The sequence below is a fragment of the Xiphias gladius genome, chromosome 1 (genome assembly GCF_016859285.1).
Source record: "Xiphias gladius isolate SHS-SW01 ecotype Sanya breed wild chromosome 1, ASM1685928v1, whole genome shotgun sequence".
Lineage (NCBI taxonomy): Eukaryota > Metazoa > Chordata > Actinopteri > Istiophoriformes > Xiphiidae > Xiphias > Xiphias gladius.
This window is the reverse complement of record NC_053400.1, coordinates 25,144,769-25,160,770: the sequence shown is the minus strand read 5'-3', so window position 1 is coordinate 25,160,770 and position 16,002 is coordinate 25,144,769. Positions and strand designations below refer to the sequence as shown.

Sequence of the window (16,002 nt, the reverse complement as noted above, 5' to 3'; positions counted from 1 at the left end):
CCCTCTGTGCCATTACGTGTGCTCAGATTTTCTAGATAAGCGATTTTGGACTCAGCGTCAAATGAAATACTGAGAGGCAGGCTGTTAGCTCTGAACTTTGGCTGCGCTTTGTGGGAATCAAGCAAGCAATTTCATTTTCATTTCATACAATGCTTTGTTTAGTGTGGACGGTAGCTCAAACATGTATACAAATACATACAAATGAGGCAAAAAAAAGTTAAAATCATCTCCTTCGCTTTACCTGATCCAAGTATCATAATTAAAAGTAAAAACATTCTCAACCAGAACAACAAGAATATGTCAGGTGTATTGTGTAAATAGGTAACATCAGTAATTACGTATTGGATAGTTATAGTGTCATCACAAACTGTGCAGATGTTGATTCAAGGTCCTTTGCCAATGTGCCACCAACACTCAAGAAAAAAAATCTGAAGAACATAAAAATGAGCACGGACTCTGTTTATGTGTGTTTGTGTGCACGAGCGTGTGTCATTGATGAGGATATCACTTGGAGAATAAAAGCTGATCGGCGCTTGTAGCACTTTCTCCTTCTGGGATCAACTCACGGATGCAATTAACTTAAATCTGTCTGTGGAAATTTGATTGACTGCAACAAACAACAAATTAATCCCCCTTCGGCAGCATCCAAACATGAAAAAAGCAGGCGGTGCAGTTTGTCAGAGAGGAGGAAGGATTGAAACAGAATGAGAAAGAGGGCGAGGGAGCGAGAGAGAGAGGGAGACAGAGACACAGAGTGAGGAAGAGAGAGTAGGTAATCCTAGGTATGTCTTTCCTGAGCTTCTTTTCTCGCTTCAAATTTTTAGATTTAATTATTCGGCTTCTGGAAGCCTGCATTAATATTGAAAAGGCATTTGCAGATGTCACTTTGTGTTGACTAGAATGGAAAGGGGTGTGCGGGGGAGAGGTGGGCACCCCAGGCATAAGTGAATGCTGTGGCTGGCCTTTCTGGGGGTTGCACTGCAGTCGTTTATCTTCGTATCCTCTAGCTGACTCTGGCGAGGCGGGCTCTACATATTCAGCATATTCTAATGACATTCAAAAGGCAGATTTTGCTGTCTTGTGATAGTGAGGGGCCTTGAAACCAACAGAAATCGCTATACTGTCATATGTCACACTGCTGGCATGCCGGTAAGGCTTTGTTTCTCGCCGCATAACCACAAACAGTTTGATTCTCACTCAAAAATAGTCTCTGAGTTGCATTTGTAGAGGTACGTTCATTTACAGTCTTCTTCAGTGTTTCGGTGTAGAGCATACATAACGGGCTCTTCTGTGTAAAGTCGCCCTCTGGATAATTAGATCCCGGGCTGCATTAGTTCGGAAAACACTGCTCAAGTGTCACTCTGTTTTACATTTCTGTGGTGGGTGCAAGTGTATAGTAGTTTGACATTTTCATCTGCATTGTGCAAAACACTTTCCTTTTCTTCAGTCATCACTTTTTTGCATGTGTATTACCTGGCTTATGCAGAGGCATCAAGCGGGCTTGCTCTCCTTTTCTGGAATAGAAATTGAATTTGCATGAAATATGCTCACACCAAATTGCATCTGACTCTGGGAGAAGGTAATACGTGGCAGTCGCCCCTGCCAGAAATGATTGTGCTCAGAAAAACGCTAGACGATGATGATGTTGATGAAGTATTCTTCTGTGCTGAAATTGAATGCCAAAAGGATACGAGGAGGTTAGCTTTTTATACCTTACACATACACTTCCTTTTTCTCACCGAGAATATCCAGGCTTTGTCACTGTGCAGCATATTCTGAAACTGAAGAAATATCAATACACAAATTACTTCTACGCGGAAATTGGATTATGACAAAATGCTCTGTAATTTAAATGTGAATGTTTTTACTGTATAGACAAAGGCATCAGTCTGAGGCAATAGTCAGTCTGTCATGCTCAGAAACAGCACAGCTGCCTTTTAAAATTAGGTGCAGCGAGCACTCAGTGAAAGCTGAATCTGAAGTTAATTCCTACACAAATAAAAGACAGTCGTTCTATATTTCATTCGTCTATATAAGAAGAGACAACTTCAAAAGCTGGATAAATCTAATTTTTACACCCCGTCGATTCTAACATCAAGAGCTCAGAGAGGTAATTTGAGAACAATGTTTTAAGTCTACGCAAATAAACATATACAAAACTATCAGGAGGGCAATGAGTTGTGCTAAAGGTTCATTAAACAACTGTCAGACCAGCACTTTATTGAAGAGAAGATCTTAAAAATACATACAAATAATAAAATTGAGTCAGAAGTGAGTATTTTTAGACTCTAGAGTTCAAAGCAAAATTCAGCTCCTGTATGGAATTCATCTTTTAATCCTGTGATATAGGAATGTTTAGTCAGTATTTGAAAGTAAACCAGTGGCTTGAAATAACAAAATGTAATTAAATCCTAACAACTGTCAACAAGAAACACAGATTTGCTGGAAACTCAAAGGCTGAAATTCTACAAACGGCATCGTTTCTGCTCATACAGAACAACATGTTGTGGAACAGAACAGAATAGATTTGTGTTCATTAAAAACGGAGTCAGTCAAAAGTTGAGAACATATCTCCACTTGTTGCTTTGTATCGCTTGCCAGTGTATTGCTATACACAACTAGTTGTCATCGAGTGCATTTGAAAACATTTGAACTCATCCTACTTGGTTTGGATCTGTCTCAGGCCGTCTGTTTGGAGCAGCAGGAGAGCAGCCCTTCATTGGCTCCACATTGTCAAGTGCCTTCCCTCTGGTCAACCACCCAGCCTTCGGAGCCCTCTATACTGCTGGAGCGGGCAGGCCTGAGTTTGGAGGCCTGGGCTCCCTGGGCATGTCAGCTGCTCTGGCTACCCACCCCCAGCTAGGAGCCCTTTCTGGTAAGATGGGGACTTGTGAATTTTGGGCAGCAATTGGCTAAATGGGAATGCATCTTTAATCCTCTCCTCTCCTCTCCTCTCCAACAGAGTGGTGGCGAGCTGCTGAAGCCCATGGACGGGGAGCTGCTGCCTTTCTTCCCTCTTTCATCAGCTTCCCTCCATTCTTCACCCCTCACATCCAGCCCAACCACAGCGCCAGTCCTGTTCAGATCAGGGTGCCAGGCAAGAATAGCCACGCCCCACCTAAAGGTGAAGCACCGTCCAGAGGACCCTTTCATTGATCCTCACAGTTACACGACGTACACGGAAAAATGGTTATTGTACTAGAATTAATGCAGGAGAGTAGCAGTGGACAAAGGAACATTTCCATTTGTTTTAAACGGAACCTCAGCATGTCCATACAGTTCTCAAAACCGCACTGTCATATGTGTTATGTGTGTTGGCACTTTGCACTTAAAATAGACAACCTAACCCCTGTCTCTCCTCTCCCACCATCTCTTTCTGTGCGTCTACTTCTTCCACAACCTAAATACACTTTGTCCTGTGCCGAGATTTTTCCTTTCCAAGACAGATTTAATGACTTTCAGTCCTCACTTAGTGATTCTGCCAACCTCTCTCTCCCCCTCTTTCCTTCACGTTCCCTCTTGTAATCTCTGTTTCTTGCACTCTTTTAATTTCACAGTATCTTTTAATTTATCTTTTATTATGTTAACCGCTCATGTTGGGCTTGTGCCTCGTGCAGCTGGCATGTTTGATGAGATACATGTATAAATCAATATTTTTATTAGCCTTATTCCGTTCTGCAGTTAGTTCCAGATATTCCATTATCCTGTGTAGCAAAGTTTTCAGAAAAGATGGAGCAGATTAGTAATACGGTAGATCTGTTTTGTGTTTCAAGGGGTGAACGGGGCAGTGAATGGCAGCGGAGTCTGTCCTCCCACCACACAAGCAGGGAGCTTTTCTGCGAGTCCGGCTCCTGTTCAGGCATCGACCAAGCCAACCAAAAATTCAAACCCCTCTAATAGTCACCGTAGCAGCCCTCAGAACAATCCGGCAGAGTTGGTGGAAAAGCCGATCCAGAAACCTAAAGAGAAGGTGAGTACTGAGATTTAGTTTACTCCTCAGTTTGAAAAGGAGTGACATGTGAAATGCACAAGTTATGCATTGAAGCTCATTCTTGCTCTTTTTTTTTTTTTTTTTTAATTTTTTCTCAACTCAGAAGCCACGAAAGAAGCCAGCTGACGCTTCTGTGGCGAGCAACAGTGAATCAGGCACATCCTCAGACAGCTCAAGTGACGGGTCCCTCAGCAGTGACCTCGAAGACCTAGCAGAGGATGATGAAGACGATGATGACGACGATGAGGATGACGAAGAAGAGGACAAACAGAGTGAATTATCAGACTCTGAGAAGCGGACAAAGAAGAAAACAAAGGTGAAGGAGAAGAGAAGATAAAAACATTTTTTGTTAAACTGAAATGATAAGATACAGAGAAAGAGAGGTCTGTTTTTGTTTGAGTGCATAGCAGGAGGCCTGCATGACCTGGGCCACTCTGGCCATGGTGTGCTTGACTACACTTGATGCCCAGCGCCTACATTCATTAAAATAGTGTCGAAAATGTTGAATGAATTAAAATACATTATCATGCCATGAGGCTATTCTATGTTCTAACAGTTCCTTATTTCCTCCCAAGGTTTTGATACCCAGCACTGGAACTGCAAAGACTGACAGACCACTCTGTGGGGAGCCCCAGGACAAGACAGACACCCAAACCCAGAAGGTTCCCTCCAACCCCCCAACCCTTGTGCCCTTACCCTGCTCTGTCTCCCCTCCTGCCTTGTCCCAAACTTCACCACTGGCTTTGCATAGCTCTAGGTCCCGGACAGAGGGGCCACAGCAACACTTCAGTGTGATTCAGTCCACTGGCCTGGCTGCCAACTCAAAGCCGCTGGCCCTCCTCACTCAGACCCGTAGGGAGTCTTCACCGTCTTCTTCCCCCATAGCTCTCACCACATCTCCAAAGGCACTCTCCAGCACTGCCTCTCCCAACCCTCCCAAACTCCTGCCCTCCTCCTCCCCCCAGCACCTGCCCCTCTCCCTCTGCTCCTCCCCGAAGCCTCTCTCTGTCCCCTCTCCACCCCACTCGACTCTCCCACTGTCTACCTCCCCAAAACCTTTTAGTTTGACCTCACCTGTAACAAGCTCCCAGAAGTCATCACTGAAGCCACCTCAGCATGCTCTTCCTGGCGCTGCCAAATCCAACAAAAGGAAACTGCTGGAAGCTTCGCTTGCGCAGATCAATGAGTTCAGGCTCAAGCAGGTAAGCCAGCCCGATAACAGGAGTAGAATTATGTCATTTTTTTACCATATCCACACAAATGACGCACAGTACTCTGCATATGCACAGTATGCTGTGAGGTGTACACAAGAGAAATATAGCTGCACGGACAGCTTTCATGAACAAAGTTATATCCAACAAATTGACAGTAATGAATTTATCCACTGGAGCTGAGTGTTCAGTTAGATTTGCAGTTATAGTTCTCTTTTCTTCATCACTACTACACAAAAACCGGCACCTCTTTCAATCTGGTGGCCATTTACCACATTTATTTAACAGATCCAAGGGGCTCACAGACAGCTACAGACATATTACTGGTGAAGCTTCACACTCTATTAAAGAATGATTTAATATTTAAAATTGCTTTTTTCTCATTCACATGAGGCTGGAATTTTGTATCATGTTCCAAAGGGCCTCTTTAAAATTGTAACATGGCCTAGAGCTAACGCTTAACAACTGCAGTTGGACATCACAGAGAATGTTTGTTTTGTATAGTTGATTTAAGAGGCAGTAAACATTTGAGCAAGCTTTCATGGCACGGGGATTGGATACAGAAAAACAGCTAAGACATTTAGATGTGTTTATAGTTATTTAATAGTTATTAGTGTTGTTTACATTTATGCATTTGGTGTGACAGTCTTGAGTTCTTTTACCAACCTTGGGAGAGGAAAGTTTAGAATAAGTGAATGTTTTTTCATTTTCAACAGTACTTAATTACTAAATTAGGTACTTACTAATGTGTACTGACGACTAGAAATGTTCAAAATATGCACTCTGCAACCATTTGTCTGTAATATCCTCCAGCCTTGTAAGTGCTTAGCCCCGTGCACAATGCAGTGTGATTGTTGTGATTGTGTGTTCATAATTTTAATTTAGTACTTACAGATGTAAGGGTTATTTCCAGATTGTGTCTTTTACTGTTTTTTTTTTTTCCTTTGATGAACAGTGTTAGCTGTTCACCAGTTTTGTTTTGTTTTTTGCTCAAGTTAGCACTTTCAAACATCTTACTCCTGTGGATTTAAGTGTCCATACACTGTCTCATTAGGTAATTTAACTTGAAAGCTGATACAGGCCAAATATGTGGCATCACATTCGAACGTCCTTTCATATAAAGCTCATTAAGCTTTATGATCTATGTGTTATTATGGTTTTCACTGTGTTACAGAGGGTACAGCTCCTCTACTTCTGCAAAGATTAGCCTGTTGATGAAATGCTTTTACTTTCATAGCCATTCCGAAGCAGACATAGGCTATTGTATTATTTATGTTTTTGTGCAATTTAGATGAAATGCTATAACAATTGGCATTTTTCCTGGCTTTTGACTACACAAATTCTGTTTCTTCAGATGAAATATGAATGATTGCGCAATAATCAATAAGCTAAACCTATTGAGATCAGCTTATTCGGTGAAAATCATTTCCCCTTTCTTGTTTTACCAGTGTAGAGAAGTTTTCAACAAGCTAAATTCCCCTTGTGGTTTCAGCACTGTTACTGTATTTCATGGTCTGTGAAATTGATTTGTTTCACTTCATATCACATCCAGTTAAAAGTGCAACGTTAAAGTCTAACCTGCCTTTGCTTAAACACAGATTGAACCAAACTTGTCCTCAGTGTAAAAAAGGAAAACATACCCAGCCGCATGATGATAATGATGACGAAGCTTTTCAAATGAGCAGAGAAGTAATTATAATTTTAGAGAGATGCTCAGTTTTTCTTTTTGTGAACTTGGCCTAGCACAATGCCTTTGGTTATTGCATTTATGTTCTTTTTGTTTCCCAGAAAGGAGCTTAGACACAGTTAACTGTACCAGTGTTCAGCATTGTAGTTTTGTCACCTGCTCAAACAATCAACAGTGATGCGAACTGACAGCTAGAGCAACTCCACTTTGTCCCATTTCTTTTCTAATTTTTTTCCTAACCTTTCTTTGTTCCTCCCATTCTGGCTCTCCCTCTCCCTCCCTCCCCCCGACTCCCTGCCTCTCCTTGTTCTCTCCCTCTCTCCTCCTCCTCTATTCCCAGACTCTCATGTCCCAAGGGCAGACGTTCCCAGCTGAGCTAAAGAAGCAGCAGCAGGGGCCAAACAAGTCTCCCAAGAGGACGTCTCTGTCTTCATCGCCATTGCCACCTGCTCCGCCTCCTCCACCCCAGAACAATCACTCCAACCTCTTCCTCTCGAGTGCCCTGCTGGGGCTCCCTGAACCCCACCACCCCAATGGAGTCATCCAAAGCACCACTCAGGACGCACCTTTGGCCCTCATCAGCAAACCTCGCAAAGACTCTGCCTCTCAAGGCAAGTCCCCTCAGTGCGACTCCGATACTGGGTCAATGCCTGTCAATCTGAGCACAGGGGCGAGCAGGACCCAAGGAACCGCCCAGGCTGGCCCTCCGTTACAGCCCCCCACTACCTCACCCCATGCCACAGGCCATGGATCTAGAAAGAACAAGTCCCCCAAGGGTAAGGGACAGACACCAGGGCTGGGACAGGGACAGGGACAAGCAGACCCTTTAGCTGCCTGGAAGGGCTTCTCTCAGAACCATCTGGTGCAGTCTCTAGTAGATTTGTTTCGTGGAGGAGAGTCCGGAATCGGGATTCCTGGAGTTAGTATCCCTGGAGTTGGAATTCCTGGAGTTGGGATCCCTGGGACATGTAACCCCACAGCTGGTCTTCCTGCTAACAAGGAATCTGACGACTCGGGAGATGATGATGATGATGAGGACGACGACCTTGAGGAGGAGGAGGATGAAGAGGACTCAGATGATAGTCTGTCAGGTTTGTACAATTTTATGTACAGGAGTAAAAGAAACTTTGACAATTTAATAATGAGCTGACAATAACATATTAACAACAGGGCTGCAACTAATAATTATTTCAATTATGATTATTTCAATCATTTGGTCTATAAAATGTCCAAACTTAGTGAAAATTGTCCATCACAATTTGCTAAAGCTCAAGGTGACTTCATAAAATTGCTTCTTTTGTCCAACTGACAGTGCAAAACCAAAAAATATTCAGTTTACTATCACATAAGACAAAGAAAAGCAACAAATAATCACATCTGAAAGATTGGAACGATGCAATGTTTTGTTTTTTTGCCTGAAAAATGACTTAATCGATCAAAATAGTTTGAGGTTATGTTTCTGTAGAACGACTAATCAATTAATCGACCAATTGTTTCAGCTGGAATTAACAGTCAGTCATTTAAGAAATCCTTTTGAAATCCTAGAAATGCGTTTGTACAGGAAGATCACCATTTGTTTTGATGAATTAAGATCTTATTATTATATCTTATTCATTTTCACACTATCAGCTCCTTCCTCACTTTGTGTCCCGGTTTCCCATTTCAGAGTCTGACAGCAACTCAGACAGTGACGTCTCTGGGAAGAAAGTGAAGGAGTTAAAGCTGCTGCCTTCTGGATCATCTAAAAAGGAGATGACTCCTCGCAGGCTAACCAAAGGCCCAGAACTACTGAACACCTCAACCAATCATACCGCCACCAGCTGCTCCCCTCTCAACCTACAGGTCATCAAGACTCCCACCATTGTCACCAGCTCCAGTGCCTTGGCCTATCACAGCTCTCCAGGCTCATCATCCTACAGCCTAGCCTCTCCATTAGGTAACGTGTCCAAAATCCTGTGGGCGGAAAGTGTAAAAGTGCAGGGTGAAAGATGGCTTTAGGATCGCATACTGGAAAAAGCCAGAGTTATAGTATACTGCTTGGAGGTAGTATAATCCCATCATCCTCAGATAATTGTGAAGAAGGGTTGTTAGGGAAGCAGGAAGAAGGCAGTGTGTTGTCCTGGCCTAACTGGAGCTCTGAGCTCCTGTAGGGGCATGCCCCAGAGCCCTCACAACTTGTTTGGTACAGCAGTGAGGTTAAATTCAGCTTTCTTACTATGCAGAGAAATTACCCAGATCAGAGAAATTAGAACATGTGTAGCATGCAAGGAATGTTCCAAGTAGACACTCCAGTCTCTCCCCTACTGTAGGTAATTTCCTTTTCTCATGTGCTTTTCTTAAATGGACGCTATTCATCAGACGATAGTATGTGATGTAAATTCACCCCTCGGTTAATACCTATCAGCTTTGGCATTTTAGTTTTCATGATTTCAATAAGGCAGCCCGGGGAATTGTGTGTATATTTAACTTTTGTGGTCAAAACACTTTTTGATGCTGGTAAATGCAGGTTTGAAAGGCCAGTGCACATATACCCGTAAGTCCTTGGTTACCTGCCAGCTATGATTACTGGTAAGTTCAGGGGCTTTGACTGCTGCTACTGTATGTGTGAGGGTACTAGTCATAGGCTTTGCTGTCAAATTGATGGTTGAACTCTGTCTCTCCACAGGCTTTGGGAAGAAGAAGAGGGTAATGGATGAGAAGGGGTTGATGATACCTTTGGAGCTGGGGTATGTACAAGAGGCCGAGAGAAAGAAAGCTCTTACAAAGTGGTTCACTTCAGACTGTGCTGAAATTTTTTTGTCATGATCACATCCACACATGATCAAAAATGTATGATAGGCACTGTGCTATTTTTTTTCTAATCCTAAAAACCCAGGTGGAGGAGAGAAACAAGAATCAAATCGGTGGCTGGACGGCCGCAGGGCGAAGTGGCCTACTACGCCCCGTGTGGCAAGAAACTAAGGCAGTACCCAGATGTGATGAAGGTACCTCTCAGACAAATGCTTGGGTGTCAGGATTTGTTGTATATTATCTATGCTGTTGTTCCAGCTGCACCCCACCCCCAGCCCCCCATGCTTTCTATGACCCTAATAGCGAGAGATGATATTCTTAGATTCACTTCTTGTGCCCCCCCCCCACCCCACCCCCACCCCCCTCACCCCCTCACCCCCACCAAAAAAAGTGATTTATGTTTAGTGTTGGGGTGCACAGCTTTGGCCCCATTTGTACAATATATTATAGTGTATAATCTTCTTTGTTTGATTCATCAAAAGCTCAACCACACTGATTGCCAAAATTGCCTTTGAGTGTAGTAATGTGAACAAAAAAAAATGTATACTCAGTAACATTCAGTCACTTCTAGTCAGTGAGTAGGCAGCAAAAAGCCCGGCAATGCCACAGATAAATGAGGGAGGGCCTGAATTGTGCACCCCAAGGTCAGAACCGTTTTTCTCTCCTGAGAGCTCTTGCTCTTTATTTGTCCCCCGGCTTTTATAATGATTAGTAGCACTGCATAGATGCACACTGTAACCTTAGACTCCCTCCAATCTAGTGCTTCCCAGTTGCTTTTCAATGTCGCTAATTTCGCAATTTTTTTTCTGCCTAAACCAACGCCATTATTATTTTCTCTTCTGTAGTATCTATCCAGAAATGGAATAAGTGGCATCACGCGTGATAATTTTAGCTTCAGTGCAAAGATAAGGGTTGGTGACTTCTATGAAGCCAGAGAAGGACCCCAGGTGACTGCCTTTCATCTCTCTCTGTCTCCCTGATCCCTGTTCATCTTTTCATCTAGCGGCAGGCAAAGCTTCATGCAGCAGTCACTATCAGGGCATGGATAGGAATCAACCAAAACCCTCAGTAGTCCTAGTTCATAGATCTCTCACTGTGCATGGAGAAATGTAATAATCAGCTGACATTACTTCCACAGGTGACCAGTGATATATGCCATGTTATGTGTCTGTTATACAAAGAGATAAACTAGAAACAGTATTTGTGTGTATAATTGGAAACAGAACAGAGAAATTCCATAAAACCAGATACAGTATACACAGTGCTGAGGGGCCAGAGATACAGATTACATAAAATCTAAAATAGATGATCAAAGGTATGAGTAATTCTTATTGAATGCATTGTTTAGCCAGCTTTTTACTGTGTATTCTAGGAAATATAATGAATTATAGCATAATTTAGAAAAATTAGGAATATCTTATTTGAATCACTGTTGAATGCACCGAGTCAGAGTCAAGTTAGGTAACGATTAAATTGTTCGATAGTCACATGAAATTACGTTTGTCAACAAGTCACTCACTGTTACACCTCTCCACCCCCCCCCCCAATCTCTCCACTTCTACTTTTTCCTCTGTCTACTTTCTAGGGTTTACAGTGGAGCCTTCTGAAGGAAGAGGAGGTGATTCCTCGTATTTTGGCCATGGAAGGTCGTAGGGGTCGCCCCCCTAATTCAGAGCGTCAATTAGCGGGTGAAGGAGCCAAAGGTACCCGACGGAGGAAGGGACGACCCCCCAATGTTGGCGATCCGCTGGCGCCCGAGGGCCCCAGTCCCAGTGAGGTCAAACTTCTGCGCAAACTAGAGGCTCAAGGTTAGCAGAGGAAATGAGCCCTGAAATATGTTTGTCTTTTGTGTGTGTGTCATTAATCAACCAGCCATTATTCAGGTTGCAGAGGCTAAGCAAAGGTTTACAGTTTTAACTATTTTTATAGTATATGGATAAGTCAGTTTTTTCTGTCATGCTTGTTAGTTTGCGCCGCCTACTTCGAATCAGCATTGTTTTGTCCTTTTTGATGTTACTGGGCTTTTGTGTGGCTTTGATAATAACATAACTGCTGATGGTGTTATTACAAAGTAAAATCATTTTTTATGGCAACAGAACCCTGCGGTAGTCAGTTCTACCCTCGTAAAATTATTTTAGCCATGTATATTTCAGTATTTTAAAATGTTAATTTACAAATTGCATACATATATGTTAATCCTTATAGGGAAAGATTGATTTGTGTGTCTGTCCCCAGTTTTGTCCATATTCAATGGAAGGCAGAGGATGATCTCAGTCAAATGTGCAATGTCAGGCTACAGGACCATTTGGGTATTCTCCGAAAATTTCTCACTGACAGCGCTTTTCTTCCCGTTCTGTGCAGAAATAGCCCGACAGGCCGCCCAGATGAAACTGATGAGAAAACTGGAAAAGCAGGCACTGGCACGTGCAGCCAAAGAAGCTCGGAAGCAGCAAGGTAAACTCCGTTTTTTTGGGCTGTTAACAAGAGCATGGGGTTGTAAGGATGGTGGCGGGGGTTATTCGTTTGGTCAGTCAGTCGCTGCAAATCACTTGGATCTAAATGGATGTAGTATAAAGACAGCAGGGTGGTTGTTTGTATGTACATATTTATTTTCATCACTTTAAAGCACAAGCTTTAATCTTCTTTCTACTCTAATCTTTATCGGTGCCTTGCTGCTGGTTTCAAACATTATGCTTATACATTTTTTAAATTCATCCACACGACGTTGTAGCTAAAAAAAAAAATCTGATCAAAATCTTACGACTGTTTGCTTCAATCACTTAAACTCAAAACTAGAAGCAGGCATGGCATATATTCTAAAATGTATAATGCACCGATACATTTAAACCAGAGCAGACAATTTTGATGTATGTGAACATCACTTTACCATATTTTTAATTAAACTTTTACAGCTGCTAAAATATGTAAATGGGCTCAGATCCATCGCATAAATTTAGTGACACTGGTGACCTAAAAGCTATCTGCCTATATCTAGTCTTTCCTGTCTGTCTAAAATCCTAGAATCACTGATCAACTCACAATTCTGTGTCTTCGTGGAGTTTAATAATATCCTCCAGGCATAGGAGTCGAGTTTAGGACCTGCTCATAGTGCGATAACTGCTGGAACTACAGTTGTGGATGACTGATAAAAATAAACAGTGTGCTTCACTCTTTTTTGATCTCTCTAAAGCTTTTGATATTGATGATGATTACATTATTAGATAAGATGCTTTCTTTGAGTTTTCAATAATACTGTGTGCTTATTATGATTAAACTCATCTCTCTGGTTTCTAATATTTGATGTTAGAGTCACTCGTTCCTCTAATAGACTTCACATGCTATTACTTTTAATAATGTTTGTGTGTGTTATGATTGTTTTGCGTGACTGACTCATCTTAGTGGTGATCTAGTTCTCTGAATTTCTCGACCTCTCATGTAAAACACATCTCGGTGAGACCTCCTAAATAAATAAAGCATAACAACTGCAATTCTGTCAGATATGGATACAGTTGGTAGCTCAGCTTTGTAGGCCATTTTTGTAGACTCTAATATTACGCCGACTTGACTCTTGTAGCTATCATGGCAGCAGAGGAGAGAAGGAAGCAGAAAGAGCAGATCAAGATTCTAAAGCAGCAGGTGGGTCTTCTTTATGTCTGTGCTGACAAATGTTTTTCTTCCCTTTCTCCTTATCTAAGTGCCCTGACTCACATAGTCCCTGTCTGCACTGCAGTAAATGCTGAATGGTTATTTTGTGATGCTTTAAAGCTTGCTTTTCAATTACTATCATTACCTCTTGTACTAAATTGTTATGTTTTTTTTTTTGCCCACCCCAATTGGAATAGAGTGATTAGAAAGCGATTTTATCTGTGGATGTTTTCCAGTGTCTAAATTATTGAGAGATTATGTTTTGTTTTGTTTCTTTTTGTTTTTTTTTACAGGAAAAGATCAAGCGTATTCAGCAGATTCGGATGGAGAAGGAACTCAGGGCGCAGCAAATTTTGGAGGTACAGAATCTGATCCAACAGCACCTCTGATTAAGCAGAACATTCCTGGATAGCTACAACCCCTCAGTCTATAGTGTTTTAATCTTCCTAAAGCTCATTACTGAACAGCAGCACGCATTGGAGGGAGTTGCGTCTTCTTAGGCATAATTCCACATGGAACTAATGCTAAATTGGTCTTGGTTGACGGCTGTTGAATATTAAAATGGCTGTTGCTGCCTCTTCAGACCTTATTTAAATTGGACAGAAAAGTCTTTTTTTCATCAGACAACAGTAACAGTTTAGCATAAGTGGGTCGAGGAAAAAAGAGGCGATGTTTTCCACACACACAAACACACATGCAAAGGTGCATACACATCCACACACACACACACACACACACACAAACACATACATACGTAAGCGCACACAATTATACTGTAGTAGCTTCAAAGTGTTTTAGCAGGACTAAATCAATTTTGAGTTGACACGGTTGGCAAGCCACTCTTAACAGGAGGCTTCAACATTTTCACAATTATGTGTTAAAGAGATACATTATTCATTCACTGTGTTTTACAAATTTGACTGGCATTGAGGAGCATGAAATCCTTGCTCAAACCAGAAAACTGCAAACAATCAGTTAAAGTGCAGCAAAGTCCTCATCCAAGACTGATTGATATACAGTACGACTGTCTCTGTGATTCTTGACCTTAATCTTTATTCATAGGCCAAACGGAAAAAGAAGGAGGAAGCTGCCAATGCCAAAATATTGGAGGCTGAAAAACGGATAAAGGTATGTTTATATTTTTAATGAAACTCTTGAAAAAGATGTAAAATTACAGTTGGTGTAATATTCCTACATATGTGGCATGGAACCCTTTTTGCTCAAAATTCACATGAATCACTGTATGTTCCATACGAAAATGATAATGTGAGTCTTCTTCCCCTTAAGAAGTAGCTGGCAATAAAATAAGAGTGGCCCTTTGAAATGTGCTGAAATTCCATCAGTCTGTAGTGATTTTCAAGATATTGGCACTATGGAAGCATATTGATTTTTCCCTCATCTTCTTTTTCTCGCCTTCAAGGAGAAAGAGTTGAGGAGACAGCAGGCGGAGATTCTCAAACACCAGGTAGGCATTCACTACAACTTGATCAGCGCCTTGAACATAATAGTTACTGCTGAATAAAACCATTTGCCTCAAACTTCAATAAAAAAACTTGCAGGTGTGTATGTTGGCGTGTGTGTGTGTGTTTTTGTGTGAATATTTATGTGCATCTACATACATTTAAATACAGGCATGTGTGAGTATATATATATATAAATATGGTTAATGACCAAACATCTATTGAATTATTAAACCCCATGCTTATTGGTACTGGATATTACTTCTGTTCCTTAATATTTTGCCAACTCTCTCTGCCAGGAGTTGGAGAGGCATAGACTAGATATGGTATGGGTATGTTTATTTTTGTACATCTAACACCTGCATCGTGTAACTGGTTGTGTTATGGTTGTCATAGCAATGCATTAAGTGTAGCACTGGCTGCTGTCATACTACATTCTTCTGCATGGCTTTCCAGCAAAACCAACAAAAGAGAAAATGAGTCAGTATGCTGCCTCCATCTGCTCATCCTGAGGGACAACTGACCCTGTGACGGTGGCCAAGCAGCTTCTGTCCCCCTCCCCCATCCTACCCCCTCTACTCAGAATGCATTGCAAAGACTGCTAGCCAATCCACACTCACTGTCTTAAAGTGCACTCGAGGAGTTTCCATCCATCACATACATTGTCTAACTGTTGTATTGGAGTAGCCTGTGTTACCCATGAGTGCTTGACGATTTTGGCCCAGACATTGAGCTTGTATCTGTTCGTCCGTGCATCTGTTCTGCAGTCCACAGAGTGCTGGACTTTAACCTGCCCCATCCCGGCCTCTCTGTCATTCACTGTTTCTGTACTCTGCACAAAGAATGAAAACAGCTACTGAGAATCATTTTGTCTTTATGGTGGAGACACTTCCAGATCTCCCCCCTCAAGTTTGGTGAGGGCCCAGCGCAACCTTTGCTTGAAAATAGATCTGATAGACTCTGATAGACTCTATATAATCCGTTCCACCATGGGGACAAATATGGTTCCGTGTAGCATTTTATTTTGGCCTGGCTGTCTTGCTTGTAGCCCTTCTCACTCATACACAGTCGCAGCTGAATCTAAAGGTCTGCCTATCTTTTTCACAGTGGACTCTGAGCCGATTGTTGCATCAACCCCTTGTTACCTTCACACAGAACACAATGAAGGAGGGGGGGGGCATATTGAGATGAAATAATCCTGGTATTTATGGTTGTCAT

The 16,002-nt window shown here is 42.1% G+C and overlaps 1 protein-coding gene across 10 annotated transcripts in view; it reads left to right on the top strand.

Annotated features, from left to right (window-relative positions):
- The window catches only part of baz2ba (bromodomain adjacent to zinc finger domain, 2Ba), a 66,840-nt gene that overhangs the window by 38,813 nt on the left and 12,025 nt on the right, over positions 1–16,002 (top strand). For 4 of the 10 annotated variants that reach the window (XM_040123853.1, XM_040123845.1, XM_040123817.1 and 1 more), the window contains exons 4-20: positions 2,684–2,875; positions 2,963–3,124; positions 3,774–3,970; positions 4,095–4,307; positions 4,567–5,193; positions 7,230–7,980; positions 8,556–8,825; positions 9,555–9,615; positions 9,765–9,873; positions 10,525–10,626; positions 11,265–11,487; positions 12,041–12,133; positions 13,254–13,315; positions 13,618–13,683; positions 14,387–14,452; positions 14,745–14,789; positions 15,084–15,110. In XM_040123853.1, coding sequence (XP_039979787.1) covers positions 2,684–2,875; positions 2,963–3,124; positions 3,774–3,970; positions 4,095–4,307; positions 4,567–5,193; positions 7,230–7,980; positions 8,556–8,825; positions 9,555–9,615; positions 9,765–9,873; positions 10,525–10,626; positions 11,265–11,487; positions 12,041–12,133; positions 13,254–13,315; positions 13,618–13,683; positions 14,387–14,452; positions 14,745–14,789; positions 15,084–15,110 — 3,266 coding nt within the window. The remainder of the gene's footprint in view (positions 1–2,683; positions 2,876–2,962; positions 3,125–3,773; positions 3,971–4,094; positions 4,308–4,566; positions 5,194–7,229; positions 7,981–8,555; positions 8,826–9,554; positions 9,616–9,764; positions 9,874–10,524; positions 10,627–11,264; positions 11,488–12,040; positions 12,134–13,253; positions 13,316–13,617; positions 13,684–14,386; positions 14,453–14,744; positions 14,790–15,083; positions 15,111–16,002) is intronic. The other 6 variants (XM_040123879.1, XM_040123836.1, XM_040123871.1 and 3 more) reach the window with 3 other exon arrangements.